The sequence below is a fragment of the Melospiza georgiana genome, chromosome 12 (assembly GCF_028018845.1).
Source record: "Melospiza georgiana isolate bMelGeo1 chromosome 12, bMelGeo1.pri, whole genome shotgun sequence".
Lineage (NCBI taxonomy): Eukaryota > Metazoa > Chordata > Aves > Passeriformes > Passerellidae > Melospiza > Melospiza georgiana.
The window spans coordinates 17,032,677-17,044,822 of NC_080441.1; the positions used below are offsets into that span (position 1 = coordinate 17,032,677).

Below are 12,146 nucleotides of genomic sequence, written 5' to 3' on the forward strand. Positions count from 1 at the left end.
ATTTATCATGCTTGGATGACCTCAGGAGGCAGGATTTGCTTTCTCCTCCAAAAACATTCAACCTTTAACTTCTCTGGAGGTTCTTTATTCTAACAGCTGAAGTCCCTCCCTCTCCATGCTGCAGCCAGTCTCCTCCTGAGCATGGAGCTCAGGCCAGAGCAGACCCAGCCTGGCAGCTCAGTGTGTCCTGCTGCTCTGACACAATTCCCACCCTTTGGGATGCACTTCAGTCCTGCAGCTGGAAAAGCACACACTGTTGCTCCACCTGGCCAGAGCTGCTACAGAACATCCCCCTGGCTGCCTGTGCTCCGAGGAGGGACTCCTGCACTGCAGAGGATGGACAAGGCAGCTCAGAGCATTCCCACAGCACCAGGAACTGACAGCAGGGAGCAGGAAGCTGAGCTGGGAGCTCAAGGATTACACACAACAATCCTGAGCCCAAGTTCAAACACTCAGCACCATCCTTCCTGCTCTCCAAGAAAGAGGGAATCACTCCTTGCACCCACCACTCACATCTGGGCTTTACTCACATCTGGCAGCAGCTCTCAGCCCAGCACAAGGTTCACTATTTCAGCATCATGCCCTCCATGTCTCATTGCCCTGCTTCCCTGCAGAGAAACCTCCAAGTTCCTGCTCAAATTCCTTAATGGGGAAACAAATCTAGCCTTTGTTAACTAAGAAAAACAAAGAATCACTGCTCTAGCTACTGTTTCTCTCCTTCTCACATTCAGGTGATTGTGGTGCCTGCCAGCAGCATCATTTCAGGAGCTGTATTTCCCCAGAAATGATCATTTGCAGCATGAGGATTTCAGGGGTCATGCAGAAGAGTGATGTGCAATTAATTTCCTCAGGAATGTTCAGTTTAGTAGCAGCAATTTGGTTCTTCTCCTCCCAGGGGGGCAGCTCTGCTTATTGTTGCACTGATTTCATTAACTTCATTTGCCCGTTCTCCTAATGAAGAATGAGGCAAAACCATCACAGGCCATGCTCAAGGTCACCTGGTTTGTCTCAGGTGGTTTCCTGCTGCTTTCTCAGCTCAGCCAGTTGTGTGCAGAGTTAAAACTTTGCATCCTCACAAACCACTCATCTCCCTGAGTTTACTCTTTACCTATCACCACAGCTCTGCTTTGATGTTGTAATCAGTTAGGGAATAACCTTGCTGTGACATTTCATCTGTGATGACCTACAGAGTTAGATCAAAAAGAAATACATTGCCAGTCTGCCTCATGGGTGCAAAAAACCAATTTTCAACCTACAAAACACTCTTTTCCAGTTTGAAAACAACCTGGAGCAGTTACTCAGGAAGACTGGTGTCAGTGAGTTAATCTTAAAAGCTTCATGAGGAAGATTTAAATGCCAGTGTTAACATTTTGAGCTATTTGACTAAAAACATCTTGTTATTCTGTCAACAGAGACCCAGTGGCAGAACCTTGCCATCCTAAGCATCAATGAGATGAACAAAATAATGGCCACAGAAACACAACAGCAGCACTTTAATTCTGAAGGGCCAGTGGAACTGACATGCCTTGTAATTATCCTTTTTTTTTAAACCTATTGTAAAGAACAACTCTAGGAAATCATGGCTGAGCATTTCTAAACAGGATACATTTCCAAGAATTCCAGCATCTTGGCACTCACATCCAAAGCCTCTCATAGTCTTGAAATTATATCAATCTTGTGGGCTCAAGCTAGAACATGAGAGCTTGGAGCCTCTAGTTCTGTGGCATTACCAACAGCATTACAGCTTCCAAAATGTCCCAAATGCATTTATATTCCCAGCAGAACAAGACAGCACAACTGGGTTAATACATCCTAAAGAATTATATTTTAAAAATATCATCTTTTTAAAAATTGCATGAAAAAATCCTAGTAACCTCATAGTGACGCCAGACTTATTAAGATCTTGCATGCAAACTTTTGCATACACATTCAAAGAACTTTTTGGCATTCCCACTGCTTACAATTTTGTCTTATAAAATGCTTACATATAATTTGTGGGTAAAAAATACCTGGCTCTGGGATTTCTTTATATTAACAAGAGAAATGAAGAATTTATTTCTCTGGTAAAGCAATTTGGGGTTGAGAGAGTCAGAAAGGTAAACGAACACAATTTGGATTTTTCAATATTTTTATGCTACACTGCAAAATGTAAAGGTAAAAATGACTATTGCTGTCTCTTAACAGTATTGCTGATAAAATGGTAGCAGAAAATTCCCTCCATGAGAGAATGAGTCCTCAGGTAACCCCACAACAGCAATCACAATTTGATCTGAACCAACCACTTCAGAAAAAATGCAGACTCTCAAAACACATATACAACAAAATTACACAACCTCCTTCCATTTGCCTCAGTGTCACAAAGACCTGAATAAACCAAATGCAGGGGGAAAACAAAACTCACAGCAATTATCCCCACAAGTGTTTGGGTTTGAAAGCATGACTTTAAGGGCCACTTCTCTGTGCACCAGGCAGGAATTTCTGCTCTCTGGCATGGGCAGAGGAACTCCACAGAGGCCAAGTACAAACCTGCATTTATGGCTCTGGAACCAGCAGGGTGAGCTGAGCTTTTGGGGCAGGAAGGCAGAGCCAGAGAGCGAGGGCAGCTCTGCAGCCATGGGGTGCTCAGGCTGCCAGGACAGAGGGACACACACAAGGTCTGTGGCACAGCAGCACAGTGGGGAAGGCAGAAGAATGGATCAGGAAAGATTTCTGGCTCGTCATGGTTTTTTTTCTAATGCCTTCCCAGCTTCTCCTGCCTGTTTCATGTTCAAGAAGCTCCAGTCGCCCTCCTGCACCGAGCAGGAAATGCTGCCCGCGGGAGGGAGCAGGCTCCACTCCATTACACAGCCGAAATCAAACCCAGGAATTTTTGTTCTGCTGCCCAGTCACACCTGATTAGCCCCCACTTTGATGCTGCTCAGGGGAACGTAGTGCACACGGTGATTCACTAATTATGGGACAAATTCTGCAGACCTCCCTCTCAAAAACTTTCTGTGAAGTCGATGGGATTAATCACCACAGCAGGAGCTCAGGCACTTGGGCTCCAGACAGAGGATGGCGCTTGAAGCAGAGAGACAAGGAGCTTCATTGCACCCAAAAATGCACCAGACAGGAGCTTCCTCTGCACCCAAAAATGCATCAGACAGGAGCTTCCTCTGCACCCAAAAATGTATCAGAAATGAGCTTCCTCTGCACCTAAAAATGCATCAGACAGGAGCATCCTCTGCACTCAAAAATGCATCAGACAGGAGCTTCCTCTGCACCTAAAAATGCATCAGACAGGAGCTTCCTCTGCACCTAAAAATGCATCAGACAGGAGCTTCCTCTGCACCCAAAATGCATCAGGCAGGAGCTTTTTCTGCACCCAAAACTGTATCAGAAATGAGCCTCCTCTGCACCCAAACCTGCATCAGACGGGGGCTTTTTCTGCACCTAAAAATGGAACAGACAGGAACATCCTCTGCACTCAAAAATGCATCAGGCAGGGGCTTCCTCTGTACCCAAAAGTGCACCATACAGGAGTTTCCTCTGCATCTAAAAATATATCAGACAGGGGCTTTTTCTGCACCCAAACCTGCATCAGGCAGGGGCTTTTTCTGCACCCAAACCTGCATCAGGCAGGGGCTTTTTCTGCACCCAAAGCTGCTCCAGCCCTCGCTGTGCTGCCACAGGAGCCCTTGCAGCCCCAGGACACGGAGCCCAAGGCACCCCTGCTCTGCTCTTAGACTGGTGGGTTGTTTTCACTACCAATGCTGAAGTGCAGCTGAAGTATTAGGGAGAGAACCCGACTCTGGAGCTTCACATGTGGCCAGCCCTCTTCTAAACTTTCTGTAAAATTTCCACATAACAGCAGAGATGCCTCCGGCATGCCCGGTATTTACATTAAACCAACATCATTACCAATATACACCGTTCCCAAACTTGCACCGCCCAGGAGCAGGTGAGGCAAACTGTTTGCAGACTGGTTTAAACTTACCACACAGCCCATTCCTTTCCCAGACTGGGGAGGGTGAAGCATGAGAATGCTGTGAATTCCCCAATGTTTATCTTGCTCAACGAGTTTTATTTAACCGCATCATTAGGTCACCCTCAAATTCCCCCGAACAATGAGGGGAAAAACCCGCAGAAAAGGGTGTGGCTTCGGGAGCACAGAGAAGGGGCTTTGTTTCCTTGACGCACAATTCAAAAAATGCACACATTTACCAATCCAAATGGATCCCGATAAAGGCTGAGCCGCGGTGCAGGAAAACTGGAGGCTGCAAGGACGCTCCTGGTGAGAGGCAAAAGCTCTCCCCGGAGCTGTTTGCCTTTAAAATCCCCACACACCATCACCCAGCTGCACCTTTAGCAACACAGAAGGTTTCTTGTCTAAATGACAGTTTCTCTTACAGCATGTGGGAGAGGGAGGGGAATAGAGGACTCGCTGCCTTCCTTTGCTACACTGCTCTGTAATTTATGGATTAGTCTTGCAATTGTTCTACTGCTCCAGCATTTGCCTGCAAAGGAAACCTCTCCTCTGTGCAGCTATTTAGGTTAAAAAGTAACCTCATTAGATTCCCAGTGCTTTGAAGACAAATTTCAGTTGCTTCCCCTACTGGAAACGTTGCCAGCTGAACCTTTTTCCTCCCCCTCCTTCCCCCCACCATGTTCTTTCAAAGCAGCCAGGATCCATCCAATACAGACAAAAATCACCCTGTCTAGAGGAGCTGACTGTTGGCGTGTTTTCAAATACCTCTCCCTTGAACAGCAAGCAGGCTACATCTCACTGCATATAATATAAGGAGTATTTCTGATGCAGCAGAACCACTGAGGAGCTGTATCCCTGTTCTGTGTGCACAGAGGTTTGAGGCCTTTGAATTTGCAAAAACATTTACAACGAGCTTCTACAATCATTACCCCCCCTAAACCCTTTACTTCCCCTTTTCCTGGCCTCTTTATTATTTATTTAGCCAGATCAAAGGGCCTTTTCATCAGGCTTGTATGCTGCTGAAGTCATTTCAGATCACAAACAATGGTGGACAAACTCTGAAAATAGCTCCTCATAGGGCTAGGAAGGTTCTGAGCAGATTCAAACTCCCTAAAGCTCAGACTCTGCTCCCAAATACTGACGGGTTTCTTCATGCTCCCCTCAAAATGGGCAAACACAAATTCACAGAGACCTCTCCATTTACATCCTCTCGTTGCTCCTCTGAATTATCCTTTTAGCTTCAAAATGAGGCCAAAATCATTACACCAGATCCCACCTGGTCAGGCAGAGGTGAGATGGTATGGGAACAGGTAAAGTGAGGCTGGGGTTTTAGCCCACCTTAATAAAACTTCATCTTCCCACATGGACATCAGTGCTTGGCTCAAGCCAAATCCAGCTCCTTATCTAGAGGGAACCAGAACAGGCTGAGATTTCAAATGATGCAAGAAAAATGAGCAAAAGCTGAACAAGCAAGCCTGGGATGAGGCACAAAGCATATTCAATTTCCTCTCCTACACTTCAGGCCACTGGAAATAAAATTCTAAAAACTCTACAGGAGTCTCAGAGGTGATTTTTGCTACCTGCACCATTATTGCTTTCATTCATTTTCTCCTGTCCTATGTGATGCGCTTTTAAGAAAAATCTTTTGTCTGGCGGATGTAATTAAAGAACAACCTAAGTCTTGCAATAAGTAACTACAAGTTTCTACAATGAATCACACCATAACTTTGGCTTTTGTAGCAAAGATTTTGTGAGGCTCTGGAGCCTCAGCATTGAACTTCCCCATACCATAAAATCAAGTTGGCTTGTTTTTTTTTCTTTGTAAAAAAGTATCAGGCCTCAGCATCTCTTTTTTTTTTTGTTGGATTTTTTTTTTTTTTTTTTTTTGTAAAAGAGCATCAGGCCTCTAGTCAGCTCCTGAAGCAGGTAACAGTCCTTCCAGACAGTCTACAGCTGAACACAACATGTCATCTCACATAATGAAGATGGGGTCTGTGTGGAAGGAAAACCTGCCTCAGGAGTTTTATATTGTCATTCCCTACGTGGCTGTTTTAGTTTTGTATTGTCATTCATGAACTGAGTTTTATATTGTCATTCCCTACGTGGCTGCTTTAGTTTTACATTGTCATTCATGGACTGAGTTTTATATTGTCATTCCCTTCGTGGCTGCTTTAGTTTTACATTGTCATTCATGGACTGAGTTTTATATTGTCATTCCCTTCGTGGCTGTCACAGGGCTTGTTTTAAGGTCTCTCTTACCTGACTGAGCCATACTCAGGGGGATGCTGATACCTCATCATGGGCCCATCAGATCTTCCCTGCTGGCTCATGCGATGCTCACTATAGAAATGCCCCGAGTCCTGAGGCTTGCAGTTCATAGACGGGGTGGACACGTTTTTGTAAGGGTACTCTGGGGGAGGCCCCCGCTGCTCCATTCCTTTGATGCTGGGCTGGGAAGGGGGCTGCACCGAGTTCTTGTAGAACTCATTGGAGCCAGAATTTTTGTAAGGGTCGCTGGACTGCTGGGGAGAGAGCGGGGACAGCGGGGACAGCGGCGCGCTGGTGACGGGCGCGTGGGCCTTGACGCCGCTGGTGGCCAGGGACAGCTGCATCAGCCGCTCGCTCAGGGAGCGCACGTGGCCCTGCTTGAGGTCCTTCAGCCCCTCGTCCTGGTGCACCTTCCCCGGGCTCACCCTCTGCACCGTGGGCCTCCCCTCAGTCCTCATCTTCTGGTTGGTGACGCCCGTGACGTAGAAGGCGGCCCCGACGCTGGCGTGCGGCTGGCCCCGGAAATACTGCGACTGCACCTTGGCCTCCTCGTAGGTCGGCAGGTCCTCGCTGTTCTGGAGGCGTGGGGAGAGCTGCTTCTCCATGATGCTGTTGTCCACCTGTATCTCCTGGCCCTGGGGCTCCTGGCGGGCAGCATGGGTGACCAGCTGGTGCTCCTGGGAGCTCAGCCCTTCGTTCTGAGGGGCCGGGCTGCCGGTGCTGCTGAAAGGGGGGGCATTGCCTGTGGCTTGCTGGTGTAAGGCCAGAAGGTTGCGGTTGTCATTTGGGTTCCCGTATCGGAGCTGCTCCTGCAGCAGGCGCTGTAAAACTGTCGTAGCTGCTTGCTCTTCTGAATTCCTCATCTCAAACTGTGGTGCCTTTTGGGTGGAATGTAAAAGCTGCCCTTGACCTAAGGAAAGGAGACACGGTTATTAGCGCCTGAGTGGATGGAGGGAGAGATATTCAGGAGCCACGGCTTGAAATGCAGAAAAAAAGCAGGTTAGATTACCAAAGGTTCCCATAACAATGGGGGTCATCAAGGCCCGTGGAGACCTAAGAAGGACGTGCATGCCCGGGGGGCAAAGCCTCACAAAGGTGATGAAAGGTGACTTGAAAGTTTATAGGCAAATCAATCTGCTGCAAGCAGTAGGGATGCGTGCCAAATACCTCAGACAGCATCTCGGGCAAAAAGGAGACGTGGAATTCACAGGATGATGGTAAAAATGCCTGAAACCTGTTTGCTTTATACTCGGAGTTACCAACAGTGAAATACACTTCCCATATTTGTAGGCAGACAAGGATTGAAGTGTGAAATCAGCAACTTGTCGGTTTCAAGGGAAAGAAAAAAAACAAAAAAGAAGCCCATTGAGATAGCATATGGCTCAAAAGAAGTAAAGAAATCTCTCGGCTTGGATAAAGCAATCCATGAATACCTAGTTAGCCAGCAGGTTTTCAGAGTTATGAAATGCCCAGAGTGAGATCAGCACCTCTTCTCCCTGCTGCAGAAAAGCCCAGGCACGGTGCAAATGAGGATTCGGGAACTTCCTGCTGTACAAAGGCAACCAAATCCTCATACACATCTAAATATCCTCAGCGGAATGCATGCAAATGCAAGGGGAGGAAAAAGAGTTGTCTGATCTAAGGAACAGAAAAAGACCTCTGAGTGGCAGGAAAAAACACTGTGTCCCAATGAGAGAAACACAAAGAGCCAATGTCAGGCACATCCTAAGCACAGATTAGGCCAGTGACCAACAGCAATTGCATTTTGCTCAGCCTCCCAGTGGATTCAGGAGTGTGTCATGGAAACTCAGGCCCAATGGCCTTGCCTGAGTTGAAATATCAAAAATTAATGATACCTTTGAGACATGTAACTGAAAGCAGAGCTACTTCTGAGCTAGAACAGCTCAGAACAGAGCTCAGCCTCACACGCTGGCCAAGGTACAGCTCTGCCCTGACAGCAGAACACGTGTTGGTGTTCTAGCATTTTCTTTTGTCTCCTCTTTTCTGTATTACATTGTCCCTCAGCAGGAGGTAACTTGTTCCCAACAGTTTGTTCTGTGGCAGAACCAGGAGGCCTGAAGGGTCTGCTTTGTGCTGCACCTCCACAACCTCCCCGTTTGCTCCCTCAGACCAGCCAACCCTGCAACACAAGGATTCCCACTGGGCACACAAAAGCCTCCTGCAAATCTTAATGAAGAGAAAGTTAAAATCCACCTCATTCCAGGCTGCCCACCACGGCAGGAATTCAGGCCCTGTTAGCTGACCTGGAATGTGACTCCTTTGAAATGCTGTTTGAAGTGGCACCTACCTTTGTCCTTCACTTGCAGTTCCCTGGAAAGGAGGAGCAGTTCTGCCACATGGGGGTACACACTCAGCCTTCCTCCTGCAAACCCAGGATCTCCACTCAGAGATGGCTTCAGGCTCCTCTTCAGCAGGCCTGATCACTTGATACTCTCCTCGCTCCCAAAATAATTCTGAGGAAAGCATTGAAAACACCATTTTAACCAGCAGATGAGACCCTCAAAATAATAAACCTTGGCCCATAGTTCAGATTTTCCTTTTGCAGCTTCTTGTTTTCTCCCAGAGCCCAACAATTTTGATCCCTTTAGGATGAATGAACCCCCGTGTCCCCAGCAATCTACTCCAGCTGCTGCTTTAATCATGACCATTTCTGCTCCAAGATTAAATGTTGCCAAGTAATGCTTTGTCCCATCTGTGCCTCCAAGTGAAACAGTGATTAAAACCTGCTAATTCTTTAACTCCATTGTTTTATTTTTTGCTCAGAATGAAAGCTGCAGCACAGATGAGGATGCCCTGTGCTTATGGCTCCTTTGCCAGTGGTGCTGAGTATTTCAAACTGTGTCAGCAGAAATCCTCTGCTGGATGGTGACACTGTGAAATGCTTGATAAACTTCAACACACTGTGCCTTAGAAATGACTGTGAGAGTGATCAGTTTGTGAATATTAGCTTTATTTTACAGACTGGGAAAGTCAGGGGAAGAAAAGGACACTGACAAGAGTTTATGCCAGAAATACATTGCAGAGCACAGCTCTAATTCCCAAAACACTCTTTAATTACGTTACTTTTTTCCTTCAGAATATGAAGCAGTAAAGAAACTTTAACCATTGAGAGGAGAAGCAGGAGAATACAGAATAATGTGTATTTAGGCATGTTACAAGAGGCAGTTACTGAAGGTGTCCTAAAGAAAAAGCAATGCAAAAGATGTGGAACATATTTGTGCACTCAGTGTGTTCATACTTTAAGAAAAGGCAATGAAAACAGAACTAGTGAAACTAAAAATATTCATTGATACGTATAATTTAACTTAATTTCCTGGAATGTTGCAAAAAATAAAGCGAACAGATGTAGTGAAGGAATGCAGACGTGGATACTTCTGTCTCTGACTTATTACAGCACAAATCCACACCCAACAAAAACTATCTCAGATCTGCAAGTTAAATACTTGAGGTGTCAACAGCAATTTCAAGGCACATGAACAATATCTAAGGAGAGAACAAGGCAGTGTTGTGTGGTGTGGTACTTCAAGATGGTGGTTGAAAAAAGCAGCTAATGTCAAATTCTTAACTGGTGACTTAGCTCAAGAGGGATATATTGAAAACAGCTGCCAGCAAATATGCAGGAAAGAACCTTTAAAGCAGGCATTAAAGATAGCAGATAACTAGAGCAATTTCTAGCCTCTTTTCTCAGTGTTGCACAACAGAAGTTAAGGATTCCTCATCCCCCCCCCCACCAGAATCATCACTGACTCTTCTTTTTATAATTTTTTTTAAAACCAAGCTGCCCTGAGCAACCCTTTTTATTAGAGTATAAAAAGGCTTTTATTATGCAATATGATGCTGCCTTTCCACCCAAAGATTTCTTTTGTCTCAACTGGAAAAATCTAAGGAGGTGGTGGTGGGGGGGATTGTTTATTTTTTTAATACAAAGATATAATCCAGCTTGAGATTCAGCCTCTCTGCCTTAAAGATTTTTTTTCAACAGACAAATCCAATCTGTGCATGTTTAACTCCTTCAAATGCTCCAGGAACCATTTCACACGCAGAGCTTCACTCCTCAGCACTACCAGCTCATTCTGCTGAGCTGATGGACGGAGGGCACAGTTCACACTGAAAAACATTTGCTGGAACTCAATACTACTAATTTTAGTGTGGGTGTAAACTAGAAATCAACCTGGAAACCCAAAGCAAAAGGTGGGCTGAGATATAATATGAAGATATTCTGGCCAACAAATCCGCTTTCTTTAAATACCAACTGGTAGCCTATTTTTTTCCAGTTTTATCCCATTATTTTTAATTAACAAAGAAAATCTTGTGCAACTAACTTGGGTGGCAGCATTCCTGGAATCTGCTTTCTGAGCAGGCTGAAAACTCCTGGCAGAACCAGTGAGTTAACTTTTCTATTAACAAAACACAAAAATGAACAGTACAATTGGTGCTGAAGCCCATGTGTTATTTATTTGGACACCAAACTCTATTTTTTTTTGTCAGGCTCTTCCAGCAATTTCGGTTTTCTCTGTGCCAAAGCTGGAAATTAGTGAGATGCACTGGAAAAGTTATGATAGAGCTGAAAGGAAATTGGGAAGGTTCTGTAGATACTTTAAACAGACATATTTGGGGTTTTAGCCTACATCTATTATGACTGATAGGGCTGAAATCAGAGTGACAAGAGCTCTGCCAAACTGTATGGATTGGATGGTGCACTCTCCATAGCCACAAAGCCTAGAAACACCTTTTCCAGTGGAAAATTCAGGTTTAGATCAAACCTCATCCAAGCAACCACAGTGAGATTTCCCAGGCTGAATCAATTTTGCAATTTGCTCCCAAGCATTGCAGCTCTATCATCTTACACCTCATTCCAAACTCTGGTCTGAAATTACTACTGGTAATTTGAGGGAAACGTCAGAACCTGGAACTGGTAGAACTAAGACAGGAATTGCAAATAATGCTTCACCATGCTGAGATCAAGAATGGGCACAAAATGGGGGTAGTGTAGGTACTGTTTAAGGAAGAAAAGCCTCATGTTTGCAGGGCATTGTGTAAAAACCCAGTAGCTGAGGCTTCTGTCTTAAACATCATGTAATTATGCACAGGAACCTTGCCAGTCCCTCGTGAGGAAGGAAGATTAATGAAGAATTTAAAATGATAATACTGCCAGGCTGTAGGGAACCAAAGCAGCACATTTCTGTACAGCATGCAAATATTTTCCAGCATTATAAAAATAAACAAGCTTAGACAAGTGAGCGACTCACCACTGTTTGATGAGTGGCTCTAATGCTATAGCTCAATTAACCTGCATGGAGCAATAATAACCTCACAAGCAAAGAGAAGCATCTTTCTTTAGCTTGTGAAACCAAGAGGAATGCAAGAGTCCCTGTGAGGACAGCCTGTGCATACTTGCCCAGAATTACTGCTTAGCCAAGGAGCTAATTAGCTTACACATCAGGTGGGATGGGAACAGGTTCACCACCTCATCAGGGCTGCACTACAGTTAAGCACTTTCAGTTTTACTCCTAAATTCTGTGTCACTCACACCCGAAGCAATCCAGTGTCAGACTTCAAACTCCAGCAGCAAATTCTGCAGAGCAATTCTGTGGTTTCTTAAAGGATGTGCTTGTGACACTGCTCATCCTGGCTGGCAGCAGGGGATGAGGGGATGGGATGCTACCAGGCAGATGAAGTTTTTGGCTGGTTTTTAGGTGCTGAGCTTTCTTCAGTCAGACCTGCACTCTGTAATAGAGGAGGGGACAGGAAACAGTGTGGAAAGGACCAGCTGTGAGGTCCCTGGGCAATACTCCCATGCTGAGTCACCCCTGGGTAATGGAAACACTCTGCTGCTCCATGGCCCACGCAAAGCCCAGCAGGCTGATGCCTGATCCTGCAGAATTCACTC

The 12,146-nt window shown here is 45.5% G+C and overlaps 1 protein-coding gene across 2 annotated transcripts in view; it reads right to left on the bottom strand.

The window, feature by feature from the left end:
- AMOT (angiomotin) overlaps positions 1 to 12,146 on the bottom strand; it is a 60,873-nt gene that overhangs the window by 27,565 nt on the left and 21,162 nt on the right. For both annotated transcript variants that reach the window (XM_058032666.1, XM_058032665.1), the window contains exons 2-3: positions 8,544 to 8,709; positions 6,227 to 7,145 (exon numbers count right to left, since the gene is read on the bottom strand). In XM_058032666.1, coding sequence (XP_057888649.1) covers positions 6,227 to 7,098 — 872 coding nt within the window. In that variant the 5' untranslated portion in view covers positions 7,099 to 7,145; positions 8,544 to 8,709. The remainder of the gene's footprint in view (positions 1 to 6,226; positions 7,146 to 8,543; positions 8,710 to 12,146) is intronic.